The 15,207-nt window shown below is 48.5% G+C and overlaps 1 protein-coding gene across 1 annotated transcript in view; it reads right to left on the bottom strand.

Annotated features, from left to right (window-relative positions):
• LOC100743404 (zinc finger protein 808) overlaps positions 1-15,207 on the bottom strand; it is a 39,409-nt gene that overhangs the window by 16,916 nt on the left and 7,286 nt on the right. The window contains exons 2-6 of the mRNA XM_024371892.2: positions 10,909-11,923; positions 10,474-10,743; positions 9,901-10,218; positions 9,158-9,759; positions 8,252-8,740 (exon numbers count right to left, since the gene is read on the bottom strand). Of these exons, the coding sequence (XP_024227660.1) occupies positions 8,252-8,740; positions 9,158-9,759; positions 9,901-10,218; positions 10,474-10,743; positions 10,909-11,907 (2,678 nt within the window). The 5' untranslated portion in view covers positions 11,908-11,923. The remainder of the gene's footprint in view (positions 1-8,251; positions 8,741-9,157; positions 9,760-9,900; positions 10,219-10,473; positions 10,744-10,908; positions 11,924-15,207) is intronic.

Below are 15,207 nucleotides of genomic sequence, written 5' to 3'. Positions count from 1 at the left end.
GGGGGGGGGGGAGGGAGGGAGGATGGTAGGAACTGGAAAAGGAAATGGGATAGAGCGAGAGATTCTAGCTGCCGCGTCAGGGAGATTAGGGGATCGTAGGGTTGGTTGTTGCCAGTAGAGCCAACGTGGGCACGGAGCGGAGGGGTGGTTAACGCTTCGCAGCCGAGGCTCAGAATAAACAACAATATTATAACGCGAGCTTAATTGCGCCAGAGGGCTCGGTAACGGGCGCATAAATCGGAGCAGCGAGCGCGCGCGCCCTCCAAACTACCCTCCCCGCATCTTCCTCTCTCTTTACCTCCGTCTTCGTCTCTCCGATTCGCCACCCCCTAGAACATGTAGCAGTCTTCCACGAGCCGCTCCCGGAGTAGGATTCATTTACAATAAACATGTCCTCCGCTAATTTCGTCGGTGGAAAAGGAGGAATCTCCGGAACGGAGGAGCGTCTTAACCGTAACGTACGTCGACGTTTCTGCCTTCTCGTTCACCGGAGACGATCATTCGTTAGGGGAAGATCGCGAGTTCTTCGTTATCGAGGATAACCTTACCAGAGATTACGAGCCGAATTTCTACGCGGATATCCGCGTTCTCAGCCATTCGTTACTCTTCCAGCCTTTACGCCAGTCTCGGGCTCGTGGAAAAAATTTTAATTAAATAAAACAACTCGCTGCTCCGGAGAGCGGACCGTATTTTTTATTTCGCTTCTGGATTCGCCTTCTTCCCTCGTTACCGCATTACGAGAACGCGCTGAAGCGGCTTTCACGGAGTATTCGTGTTCACCGTACCGCACCGTACTACACCGCACCGCATCGTACAGCACCGCACACCGCGCGCCAAACTTATCGAGAACAGCGACCCGTGGCGTGCTGCGACGCGATACCGAAAAATTTCCCTCGTTAGATCTAGTTGCGATGCTCGTGGTTTCCCAATGTATTTGCACCTTGGCCCGCCGAGTCAACGCCAATGACGATGAAAGCCGAAAAGAACGTCGAACGAAGCGTCGTCGATGGTGGACAAAAAGAAAGTCCAATGATTCTTTGCTTCGTTTATCCTACCTATATATATATATAATTTATTTATTCCTTCTTTTTTTGTGTGCGTGAGTGCATGTATTTTACGAATGGATAGACGCGCGGAGAAGTTAAAAGACGGCCGGCCAAACGAGCAAACGAACAACAGAAGGACGGAGAAGAAAAAACGGTGGACGGAGGCTCGGGGGGATGCGGCGTTTCGAAAAGAGCTTGTAAAGGGATGGAGAGAAAAAGAGAGACAGAGGGGCGGGTTAGGTCTGGGTTAGCGGCCTGCGGCTATATCTACGCGTCCTCGACCGCAGGCCTGTTTTATTTTATGAATCGCAATATTTCACGCGACAACTGGACTCGCGGGGCGGTCACCGCTAAACTGTCTGCATACGGGGGCCGTGCTTACCGCGTGCCACCATACCAAACCATACCACACCGCGTACCATCGCTACCGACCACCATTGCCACCACATAGGAACGAAGAAAACCCATGCTTAACGTACGTACGTTCGTACACAGGCGCGTTCTTGCGACACAATGCGCGCACCGGAGAGACACCTCACTAATACATTTCAATGCGACGAATGCGGTGCAACAGCGTCGTCGCATTGTTCCTCAGGGGGGCATGCAGAAATCTTTCCTCCTCTTTCTTTTCTCTCGCGAGGCCAGCTCGAGCCAGGTCTCCGCCGTTTTGCTCTCCGGCAGCGCGGACAATCCCTCGTAGGATTCAGCAGGCCGGATGTTTAAGGGTGCCTACGGGGTGATCCGTAAAGACGACACCGTGCCTCATTAGCAGCGCCAATGGAGGTGAGAGAAAACGATACACTCACGCACACCGTCCAGACAATGGTAGGATAAGAGACGAGAAGGGTTCGCCGCCGATTCTCCATTCTCTTCGCTCTCTTCGGCCCCTCGAAATTTACGATGATCGGAGATTTATGTACCGCTTCAATTCGAACATGCCTCGCGTTCGAATTAACCGTGCGAAGCTTCCTACTCTGTTTTGTCATTATCTCGGATCCAGTAATCCCCTACTTTTTACATTCCCTCTACGATACGACGGCCAATCTATCAGAGTTTCGAGTTTCCTTTTCCGTTTCGAATACGACGATTAAGACGATCGTTCGAACGATCGGTATAACTTTGATCCATTAACCGGGGGCAGATCGGTTAATTCGCTATTCGTTTCGTCGGTGTCTCGGACACTACGTTCGTTCTATTCGGAAATCCCCTGTTTCTTCGTTGTCGTCCCTCTGCGAAACAAACTCCGTCATTTACACGCGTAAATCAAACTTAACCGAATTAAAATCAACGCTGACCAAATGGACGTGTATCCTCGATCCACTCGAATTCATTCAGCGATTACGGAAGTCGGCGTAACGATCGAACGAGCTAATAGCCGCGAAGATGAAAACGCGTCGTTTCTACCCCGCGAAACCAACTACCGTGCGAGAAGCTTTCGTTCGTAAATAGTATCGGGAAAGTGATCCGGTGAAACGTCAACAGGCAGCGAGGTTACGCCAATCTCACCCAGTATGCCTATCTTTACGGCGTTTACCTGACCGGCTACGAAGGAGGTGGACGCGCCATTACTGCTACGGAAGATAAAAGATACGCGCGCGCCACGCCGCGGTCCATATATGTAAATACCTCTGGGGAACTGGCGTACACATCGTCAGGCAGAAACGAGAGGGTTGCCGGTGGGTAGAACGCTGGAAAGGACTGACCAGAGCACGACGAGGAGAAAAGGCCGCGCGGTACGAGAGGCGGAGGGCCCGAGGGTGGAACGAACGAAACGTACGGTCAGTAGCTCGCGTATGTAACATACTATCTTGAATATGCGCATACATCGAGAATTGCCCGCTTATTCCGAGAATTGGTTAGGCGATCGAATGCGCGGGAGCTGCCCGTCTTCTCGTAATTATCTCTCTTCTCTTCTTCCTTCCTTCCTTCCTTCCTTCCTTCCTTCCTTCCTTCCTTCCTTCCTTCCTTCTATCCAACCCTTCTTCCCTCCGTTCTTGCCCGTTCGCCGCGCCATTCCTCGCTTTCCTTCTTCCTATTCTTCCTTCTTTTAGTTCTTGCAGCCGCTACCCGCCTCGTGCTCTTCCATTTTTCGATCTTCTTCTTTTATCTCGTTCCTTACCGGTGTCACGTTCTCGACCGATCCCTCGCAATTTCCTCCGGTATCTCGTAACGAAACACACGTCCAGAACCGAACGAACGACATTGAAAACTTTCGAAATTGAGACCGAGCAAAACGTACGAAACGCTAGCTTCGTATAATCGATGATAACAGTTTGTTGCATCCCCGAGAACCTAGCAAGTTTGTGGAACGCCTCTTGCTAGATTGTCTCCGTTTGCTCGGCAAAACGGAGACAGAGTTTGGATTCGACATTGTCGACAACTGACGCGCAACCGACGCTCGCCTTGCCCTCGATTCTTGGCGTAAATGAAGCCGGAGAAAGTCCTAATCAACGTGGCCCGACCGGAAGTTTTAACAACCTGCGGTCGAAATATGACGCGCGGCTCTAGGTACGCGCCTGCTTTGTGCCTCTGACAGCGGACAATGATCGAGCGGCAAGACACTGTTGCGGAAACTTTCCCGATAGACGAGTCGAATTTACGATGGAACCAGGTCAGTCGGTTAGTCTCGACGTGGAAAAGAATTTTTCACGTTCTTGCAACGAGCACGCCTTATAGAATAAAAAGCAATGCATACGTAACGTCAACGTATACGACGAGATAACGCTCGTCGCCAGATGTGTGACAGAGGATAGTTTCTGAAAAAGTAAAGTTACACGTTACAGCAGGTCACTGAGAGTGAACGAACCACGTATTATTCAACGATGTATAAATCCACGAAAATTCGTCTCTTTTGCTACCAGCTTTCCGCTACGAACAACTCGCTATCTCCAAAGCGTATTGACCTGCCACACCGTATCGATCAATGACTCGCTGTACAATTAATGTGGTTCGTTCTTTTCGCTTCGCACGGCCACGAACAGCTATTCTCGAAATACACGGTCCTTCGACTTTCGTTCGAATCCGAAGATCTTAACCGCGATCGAGAGCGTATCGCGAACACTCGATCGAACCTGTATCGAAACGCTATGCGTGGACTGCGGAAAAGATCGCGAGGGATATAGTAGGAACGACTATAGGGGTGCCTAATCCCTGGAAATGGCCGGAATCGTGACATTAAGCGAAACCCTTGTCGTTTCGGGCGGAGACGCGGAGACTTCTCACCGACTATTCGGCACGAAGACACGGCTAGATTTGAGAAGGTAACGCGTGTACGAGACGGGATAGCACGAGTGGCAAGAACGACGAGAACCGAACGGAAGGAACGATCAAGGAGGGAGCGAAAAAGGGACGAGGAAATCGAGCCGGGTGAACGAGCGAGCATACGTGTTAACATTTGCTTTATAGCGATCGCTCGGCCAATGGTTTAATACCGGCATCGACGACGCGCCAGAGAAATGTCTCCGGTTCTGTGTACGGTGATGTTTAGTCGCGGGAACCTACGAACGCTAACTTTCCTCCATAGTATTCAGATTTACGTATCACGTAACGAAGAAAAGTATTGGCGCAGATTTTCTCTAAGATTCGCTGGAATTCGGTAAAACGTACGATTCTTTGTCGATTGTTCTTTTTTTTTCTTTTTTTCTTTTTTTTTTTTGTAAAAGCAGATAAAAGCAGGTATATACGTAGAATAACATTTTTCAGTTACTGATCCAGTTTGAAGACTAAGTGACTTTGAATATCATAATACCACACCTTTAACTGGTAACTGTGCTCATTAATCTTGTAAAATAAGATGCAGCAAGTACTTATTACAAGGTATTATTCTATTAATTACTTCATAAATATGAAGACGTTCGTGAAAGGATGAGGTAAATCTTAAGATCCGATAGTTATCGAAGTTATTAAAATCATAACTTCATCTGCCTGTTCCATGCGAGTAAAGTCACCGGTAACCGAGCAGCTCAAGATACGCAAAATCAGTATCGCGACACTGTATCTCATGAGAATCGTCGTACGAACGTTCCTATAAGCGGTACATGTACCATTGATATCTATCATACGCGTATCGCGATACACGTATCTCCGCGCGCAATTAACCTAACTCACGAAGCTCTTTGTAAATGCCTGTTGTACTTCGTTACGTTCGCGTGTTATACTTTTATTAAAATATGGAAGGTGTCCGTGGTGACACGTGGGCGATATTTAAAGAATCTCGTCGAATAACATCGAATGAGACGTCACATCGCTGCTTGGCAGTGATAGTGGCGCAACTCGGACAATGTGAATTTCGAAAGAGAGGCTTTTTAAAATTCACGAAGGAATCTTCGTGAGTCGTTTCAACGACGTTATAAGGCCGACTTGACGCAAGATACGCCACTATTCGCGAAACCAGTATAATCTTGCACTTGTGGCGTCGTAAAACAGCCGAAGATGAGCGAATATCGCTGTAAAACTGACACCAGATTGATGAAATAAGTTTGAAGAAATAATTTTCCCCTTTCGCGCAAAACTGATGGAATCACAACGTTCTAAAATTACAATTACAATGTAATCTATATCGATTATGCCAAATTATAATAAAATTATATCACGATAAATATAGAAACACAACGCAGACCTTCTATCGAACGTAAGCAAAATTCGAAACTGTTCGAGTTGTGCCGCTATCAACGCCAAGGGCCGATATGGGTTTCTATGAGCTTTTCCTCGTTGCTTTTTAGATGCTGAAATATTACCTACGCTATACGCAATAGCTATCGATTCTTCAACCCGATTCAAATAGCATCGTTAAATACGTATCGCCATGGTCCACCTCGAGCATCTGCTAAAGGTATCGACGATTCGTCCACGTCGTTCCGGCATTGCCTCCTATCCGTGGTCCTTCGAGTCGCGCGACCTCCGCAGCGTAAATTGGCATTAGCGGGATTGGATTCGATCGCATTTTTAATAGGACCCACGGGGCGTTAATCCGCGCTAGTAATTTCGCTAGTGTAACGAAGCATTAGCGAGTACAAGTTTCTAGTTACGTAGGTTGGTACTGGTGGACGCGCGCGCCGGTAGGACGCATACTTGCACGGGCCATAATGCAAGCCCATTAAATGCTAGAATGACCCGTGGGCTTACAGGCCACTATGAGATGTTAATACGAACCGGTGGCAGAGAGCGAGCCGAGTTCCTTCTCGCGCCACGGTTTACTCTCGTTCCTCCACACCCACCACCCCTCCTCACCCGCTCTCCAGAGTTTTCCGTTCCATCTCCGTACTTTCTTCGGCCACTCGCCTCTCCCTCTCGTCTCTCGCTACCCTTGTCCATGGACACGGTCTTTTATTTTATAGTTATGCAGCGAGGACACTTTTACTACGAGAACCCGCGAACGTTTCGTGGTTTCAGCACGCGAGCCCGGCTTTTATTGTCCTGCACTTTTTATCCGCGAACGCAACACCCTTTACTTAGAACGGAAGTCGAGCTCATAGCCACGGTGCAGCACGGTGGTCCCTCGTCTCGAAGACGCTGTAATATTTGCGTTACGATAAGCGAGCGTTTTCTTCCGCTCTCAACGTCGAGTCCCTTAAGTTCAGAATTATACTTAACTGGAATTCAAAAGGGTTAGGCTTCTTTCGTTCAACGATGCTTCTTTCGTTTTATCGATAAGTTCGTTTCTGATCTCGTTGTCAGAAGGTTTAGTCGTTGCGTTACGTTCGTTCTCGTAACATCAGTCTGAGCGACTAACGTTATCGGTATTCTTCAAAACGATCCAAGAAAACGACAAAACACTCGTTTAATTAAACGGAGAGATCGAAAACTCTGTGTTATGCAAGATGGGAACACGTGTCGTAACGTATATTTTAACCGCGGTCTTCGATCACGCGATTATCGTGATTATAAAATTAATATGATCATTACTCGGGACAATATTAATGGAAAATGTAGCGAATAGCAGTTGTACGCGTTCGCGGCCCGATATCTTAGCTATAATAAAATTTGATCCATACCGGCTTCGTAACAAGGCGAACATTTACCAACGGCGATACGAGATCTACGCGGTGTCGCGACTACGTAACGATACATACGATACGAGGGGAAACAGCCTTCTGTATTTCGATTCAGGCTACTTTCGAGTAAGCAGCGATGCCCACTTTTGGGGCGTAGCCTAGAATATTTACGATATTACTCTCGCGTCGATGTTAACGCACTCGCAAAGGTAACTCGACGAAAGATAAATAGCTCGGTGAAAGGTAGCGAAGTACAGAGCGGTTTGCATCGAACGCGGTCACGGTTCGTTCGACGACCTACCGATCTACGATCGATGCGATATAATTGTACCTAACTGGAAATCCCGTGATAAATGCGATCCTTTTGTTAGCCGGATAATGCAGCAAGTTTTCTACGTTAAACCCATTGTTGTCACGATACAACGTTTGCTATACGTCATACGAGCCATCCAGAGCTTTCGTACACGAAGAACGTGCCCGAGCAATTACTTTTACGCGCCATTTTCGAACGATCGTTTAAGATTATTAATCGCACGATAATTTTCATCCGGACAGAGACAGCTTCTTCGAAGCGTGCCGATATTCGCTGTAAATAGTGTGGGACTGAGAATTCGTATGGATAACTGGGTGCGTGATAGTCGACCAGATCTTATTTTCATTTTCACGCGGATGATGGAGATCCGAGCGAATATTTATGCTTCAGATAGCTGGTAAAGAGCTGTTGCCGTTTTTACCATTCTAGATGAATATAATATCTCGGGTTTGAGGAACAGAAGGATAAATTATTCGCAACATGACGTCTCAACGTGCATGTACTTACTTCCTTTCTCATCGCGTTACGTACGAAAAAATAGAACGCAACGTCTAAAAGTTGAAAGTTCTCGGACGATTTATCGTTAAGAAACGTACGGACACGCGTATACTATATGATCGAGAACTCGCTGTAAAATCCAACATTCCGACAATTTCGCCGTATTAATTCGAACAGGTCGGATAGGTCGAAGGAGCCTTTTTAAGAAAAGTTGACTTTTAGCGACAACCGGGCATCGATTTAACGCACAGACATCCGAAGCATAAACACTGTTATATCTTCCGTATCAGTGTAGATAAAATATTTTCCTGCTATCTGGCATGACTCGATTTAAACGAGAGTCGCAGATACGCTTTCTCGACTCAACACGGCAGAATAGCGTTAAATAAAACGGTACTTACTTTGTGTAGAAGGCGCTGTTGCACTCGGAACAAACAAAGCTGCGTTTCCGTCCCAAACCTTCCGACCATCCCGACGATGTCGAAGCCGTGCACTCTTTCTGATGGGCGTTTAGGTCGGATCTCCTGGAAAAGGGCACGAGACACTTGGCACACGGAAACGGACGCTCTCCGGTGTGGCTTCTGATGTGATTCCGTAATGACACTTTCGTGAATGCCTTCTTGCAGACGGGGCAAGAATACTTCGCCGATGATTTGCCAGAGTTCTCGTCTTCGTTATCGTTTCGTACGATCCCGGCGTGAAGAGCTTCGTGGAAGATAAATTCCGCCTGAATGTTGGTCGAGAAGCTACAGCTGTTGCATTTCCATTCGTCTCTCGCGTCCGCTGTTTTCGTTTTATTCGATTCATCGTTTGAGTCATGGCACTTGTTTTCCCTCGTGTGCCTCGTCACGTCTTGCGAGAGGGCAAACAACGTACCGCATTTGGGACATCTGTAAACATCGATCAGGTACATGTACGACGGTTCGCGGAAATATTTCAACAATCGCAGAAATTTTTCATCAACGCGTCGCGCGTATTGTACGAAACGTCTTGACACTTCGCGTCCTAATTATCAATCCCCACTGACTTTAGCATATCGTTGATTTTACCAGCTCGTTATATCGTTTCTGTCTACGGTATTGTCCGTTTTAACCGAAGCATCCCATCCAGAATGTTTTCATTTCTCGAAATACATACGCCAACGAAATATTTCAAGTTTTCCGTGTTTCCTACCCTTCGAGCAATATCATATCGTACAGTTACGGCTTCTAGATAAAACTTTACTCTCTTTCGACTTCGAAGTAAGAGATAGAATATTTGAACTAAGGACTCTTGAATGCGTATTATCGCCACTTCGATTCTCTTACCTGTAACAAAGCTCGGGGTGACTATCGAGAAGGTGTGTCTTGTGCTCCGACAAATTCGTCTGCTTCTGCTTGCAATGAGGACACTGGCGAACCGTGGACGTCGACGGGCCTTCGTTGCTTTTCCGAGCCTTCACCATCTCCTTGTGACTGGACGTTCTTCGATGTAATACGGCTTCTCGAGCAGTGGCAAAGTTCATCGAGCAGAAGGAACAGAAATAAGGCGTTGGCTGGGACGAATCGTTCGTCTCGTGCTTCTCGATCTTCGTGACGTGGGAAGACAACTGGTGACGCTGAAGTGCCACCAACGATCGAACTATTTGCGGGCACAGATTGCATTTGATTCGCTGTTGATATTCGTCCGTCGCGGTCAAACTCTCTTCGTGGCCGGTTTCCTTGATGTGCAATCGAAGTTGCAAATTATAACGGAATCGACGATCGCAACCGCCGCAAGTCAGAGCTCGCTGACGACCTATCCTGATCGGTACCGAACCATTCATCATGGAAACAACGTCGCGATGACTCGAATCGACCAGATGCGCTTCCATCGTTTCGTTGTCCTCGCACCAAAAGTCGCAAGGAGTGCATCTGTAACTGCCGGCGATCTGGAAACAGAGAATCGACGAGACGAGACAATATCGTCGAGCATTTTTTAAATAAGTAGATACTAGATAGAAATAGACAGAATTTATACGAAAGGAGTTCCATTGTACTCGTAAATCGAGATCGTAACGTAGAGAGAATACCTGGTCGAGCGTTTTTGCATGGAGATCGGATCGCCAATGACGCAGGAATGTTTCCTCCGTGTTACAGTAAAAACGACAAGAGAAACACTGAAAAGTGCACTGCCGAACCACATTCGCCATATTTTCTAGTAAAAAGCGACGCGCCCGTGGGCCGCAAGGATTTACACCTGCCACGCGGCAGTGATAATGAGAGAGCAAATGCTTGCCCATTTGCGTTCTTCTCACTCGGGCATGGCACATTTCGCAACAAAGTATTTCCTTTTCTCGTTTTCGCAAACTTTTCTTCGCTTCTTTCGTTTCCCCCGCTTGTTTAGTTTTCTGTCAGACAAGCATATCCGTCAGTTTTCTACAGTCGTCTAAATTTCTCCCATATGTATTTATATATATACATATAAGGGGTGAAAAAAAGACACGGGCATACAACTAAACGAGGTAATAAGAAGGAAAAAAGTAAAGAATATAATAAAAAAGAAACCGAAGGAACTGAAAGAAGGAAAAAGGTAAAGGAGGTAGAGAAAGTTGGAACCGATCGAAGAAGCAACGAGACGAAAGGATAAAGATCGAGATCGTTACCTGATTACGAGTCGATGATTTTTTCAGTGCGTGCAAGTTGGCGGCACGCGGCGGGCAAAGAACGCCATCGATTTCTCGGATGCTCCTTCTAGCGTGCAAATCAGAGAGAAGATGCCTGTTGTAGACCAATCGAGAGGCAAGTTTCCTGCCGCAAGGACTGCACCAATATCCTGATTCGATATCCGTTTGCGCGCCCGGTACCCATTTCCCTCGTGTGTGTCCTGGCGATGGTTGTCCGACGTTGCTCTTAGTCTCGTACTCTTCTGCCTTCTACGAGATGCCAGTGGAAATTTTTGAAAACCACAGCTTTCGTTCGTAACGCTTCGTGGGCGTATTTTTAATACGCGTAACAGAAGGCTCGGAAAAGTTAGCAGATAGCAGATAGATAGGCGCGACAGTTGCGCGTCTGATAAAACAATTTCGACGATTACGTACCTGCGAGGCGTCCGAGGGTCGCCACTTGCCCCCTGTATAAGTCGGCGGCGGATGTTCTTGATGTTCGTCTTCGGGCTCCACGTCGTCGTCCTGAAGTTGAGACATATTTTGAGGAAGATCGTCCAATTCTGGCTTCCATTTGCCACCGATGTGGCCACGCGGTGGACGTTCTCGATCTTCCCCATCGTCAGACTCGAAGTAAGAGTCATCCTCCCCCAAATCTTCCTCCAATATATCGTCCTCCGAATCCTCGTCCTGTTGATATTCGTACTCGTATCTGGTCAGATCCTTGTTTTCGTTGTTCGACACCAGCTCGGCCAACATCGTGTATTCCAACCACGTTTGATGAGCCTGTTCGATCCTTTGCGATTCTTCCTGTCGTTTTCTATCCGACTGCTTGGATTCCTGAGACGTCATCAGACCTTCCAAGGAATTTTCCGGCTCGGGCTTCACCGAAAATCCACCGCTGTCGATGTTCGTGGCGACGTTGCTCATCGATTGACTTAATTTGTTTCGGTTGCTCGCAATCGTAGGCTTATTGGACGTGGACGGAACGATATCGGGAAATCCAACGAGAGATGGCATGCAGAGATGGTCGGTCGGGTTTTCGAGCTCCGAAACTCCGGGCAACATATTGTGAAGCTTCTCTTTTACCGGCGATTCGTCCGCGTCCACTTGCGATTTCAGACTTTTTTTCCTTTTGTCGTCCTTCTTGAACTTCCTACTTTCCTCGAGCAAACCGGATGCCTTTCGAGGATTCGACTTGGAGCTACTCTGTAGCTCCAGCGAACTGAAGAACGCGTCCGCGTTCAGTATCTCCGGATAGAAAACGGTGGTCGGTGAAGCGGGCGTCGTGGGTGATACACGCGCGGCTACGTTCCTGTCGTCCCGTGGCCGGCATCCGGATTGACGATGTCGTACGTAATTGTCGAGGCCGTGTATCGTCAGATGGCATTTGATGCAGAAGTGAGTGTCGTCGTCGTCCTCGTAACTTTCCATAGGTTATCCGTGTAGTCTGAAAACTGTGCGCTGTATGTACGAAATAACGAAACGAAATAAACGGCAACATCAAAGACATCGTGGCATCTTCCTTGCCGCGTCTAGTCGTGTAACTAAAGTGAAACGCGAAATAGAAGAGAAAAGAAGAAAGAAAGAAAGCCGTGGGTATCCGTGAAGTAACTTTTTTTTTCAAAGTTAAGCGAACAGTAGCATAGAAAGGAAGGAAGAGAACGCGTGAACGGGAATGGGAACGGGAACAGGTACGGGACTGGGAATGGGAACGAGGACGGGAACGATATCGATGGGACAACTGACGGACCGTGTATGGATTACGCGTAAAGGGCAGTGCATCGCGTAAGCGAACCGCACCGGGCAAATTGAAGGTCCGATATTCGCGGAACAGAAGGGAAACAAGTTGACGCTTCGTACGAGCTAGGGGTAGGAAGATCGGTCGATGCCGCTTGGCCGTTATTCGGACGACGACACTTCGCCTCCCAGTCCTGGCCGACCCTCCGCCGCCCTCTGCCTCCCTCTCCCGTCCTCCCCGGCCCGTTACCCACCCCTGCTTACTTCCAACCATCCACCGCCACCCCATTGCTACCTCCCTCCCTCCTCCGCCTCATCCTCTTCCTCCACTTCGTCCTCCTCCCTCGTCCGGACGCCCTCCGCTGCCTCTACCCCCGGCCTTGTTGCGCCCTTTCCGTTTCCCCTTTCCGAAGTCTGCGAACCGGCAGCGACCTCGTGGCTCCGTCTCCCTACACCCTGTCTCCCGTCTTTTCTCGTTCTCTCTCTATCTTTCTCTCAATCTCTCTCTCCCTCTCTCTCTCTCTCTTTCACTCTTTCTCTCGTCTCCTTCTCGTCTTATTAAACGGAGAAAACTACCAAATGAGATTTCCATCCGGCTCGAAACACGCTTCTCGCGACCTGATCGCTTAACGCGCGGATCTAGGCGGATCGTTTACTTTTGACGTGACTAAAATTCGATTTGTAACGAGATAGCGGAACTCTCGAGTTATAGGGAAAAGCTTGCCTCTTCGACGAACGCCTTTTCTTTTCGCGTCCTCCCTTTGGAACTGGTTGAAAGGAACGCGAGTCGATTCGTTCATTCATCGGAACGATACCACTCGTCGATCGATTATCCTCGATTATTCGACCGCGCGTACCATCGACCCGAACCTTTTTCTCTGGCATCCGTAACTCTAAAATCTGTAACTATTTGGAAAAGCTTGGACAAGTGGAATTTCCTTTTTCCAAACGTCGTACCTTCGAAGGATCTTACCGCGCATACACAGGTGCAACGAACGTGTGACGCAATGATTCGCCGCGATAGAACAAGCAAAGGCAAACGGAGCAGAGCAAACGCGTGCCAATTAAGTTTAGGATGGCCGTAGCATGTTAAATATTTGTCGAGCGGGGACAACCTCTCGAACAACGATATTAATTGTACGTCGTCGTGGGGAAGAGCGCGTACAACATGAACAAAGATGCGAACGACCCACGACACGGCAGAAGAGGACTAAATCGAGTGGACAGATCCGTCGAGATTTACGAGTGTTTGCCGGAAAAACAAGAAAGCCCGTTAATTGGCTAGCTGGTCGTGGACAGCATCGAGACGTCGATACGTCAATATAATATCCAACTTTGACATATCGCGCCGGAGACTTCGAACCAACCGATGGCCGCGTTAACGTTGATCGACGATCACCGATGACTAATCCCTTATTACCCATCGTGCTATGGGAAAAAGTACAGCGCACCTGCTACCAAGGAAACGCGGCTTTCCGTTCGATTCTCGCACGCGAAAAATAACCAGCCGTCGGTCTGGTTAAAAAGAACGCGGGGCCACTTTGCGATCTAACTGCAGACACGGGCAGGAAGTAGAGCCGCCGAAGGTGGAGGAGGGATGGATACTTGTTGAACGTACGAACTAGACGAATTCCCTCTGTAGCGATGCCATGCGAAGCTAAATTACACGTGCCGCATGCAACGTGAAACCGTACGATACTGCAACGAAGAACAACTATACGTGTACGTATATGTATATGCACGTACGTGTAGTCACAGTTTCAGATATATGGAAATCGCGACTTTCGTTTCGACGTTGTTTTCGAACGATGCGCGTTCGAAATTATTACGTCGTGGATTCGTTTCGGAAAATGAATCGAACGGAAGCGCGGTTTATAAACGGGATACGAGGCGTCCCCGTTCACGACGATTCCGATCGGTGTCGCTAATCCGATCGAAATGGTCGAGGGTGTCGTACGTCCCTTCGTTCCTCCATATCAACCGCAATTAACGGTAATCAGCGCACGAACCCTCGCGTACGAATTCGCTCGACGGACCGACCGCCCTTCTCGCTCGTCTCTCTTGCCGAAATCGATCTTTAAAATACAGAGCAAATCCAATTTCACGATTTCGGCTAAACTTCGTTCTCCGTCTTTGCGCCGTAACGCGGACGGCTTTCGAGTCTATCGAACGAGATCGATTTTTCGCTCGACGTGGTAACGCGGCGTGGTCGCCTGTGATCTACGACCTGCGTATCTACTTTCGTTCGATCTGTATATGAATACTCTTAGCGATGTTCGGTTAACGCGCGTAATTGACACGGAGCACGGACGGACGAGAACGCGTAAGAATCCGTAACGGAATGGCTAGAGACAGGGAGTCTTGTCGGAGATTTGCGAATCGAAAGGTCCGAAGAGCATAGATAGGCGACATAGCCATGGACGAACGTCCGAGATAGGTAGAGCGCAAAGAGGTGGAGGTTGGTCTAGAAGGGAGATGGACCGGAGGTAGACGCAGGGGATGCAAGGTCCGGGGAATATTGAGCCGCTCCGTTAATGTTTATAACGACGTTAGACGTTGGTGTCCCCGGTAGCGCGTGTATAGGTGCCATAGGATAGCTAGGTGGCTTCGCCTACCCTCCAGCGTAGCCTCTGCTTCCTCCCTTCTCACCCTTTACATCCGCGTCTCTCATTCCCTCTTATTATCCTTCGCCCTTGTATCTTCTCCTTCTCCTTCACCGGCTTTCATTCGCTCTTTCTCTTTCTGCGTGTTCATGTGGCCACGGTCTCTATCTCACCCGTTCCCGTTCTTTCTTTCTCTTCGCGTCTGTCGCTCTCTTTCTCAGCGGTGGCACACAGCGGTAGTCGTAACAACGGTAGCAGCAGAGGTAGTGGCAGCGGCAGAGACAGAGGCAGAGGCAGAGACAGAGGCAGAGGCAGAGGCAGAGGCAGAAGCAGAGGCAACGGCAGGACAGGAACTGACATAAGCGCACGAGTGTGTATGTAGAGCACGTAC

Source organism: Bombus impatiens, unplaced genomic scaffold, assembly GCF_000188095.3.
Source record: "Bombus impatiens unplaced genomic scaffold, BIMP_2.2 scf_2222, whole genome shotgun sequence".
NCBI classification, from domain to species: Eukaryota; Metazoa; Arthropoda; class Insecta; order Hymenoptera; family Apidae; genus Bombus; species Bombus impatiens.
Note: the sequence above shows the minus strand (reverse complement) of the source record. Positions and strands in the feature narration are given on the sequence as shown.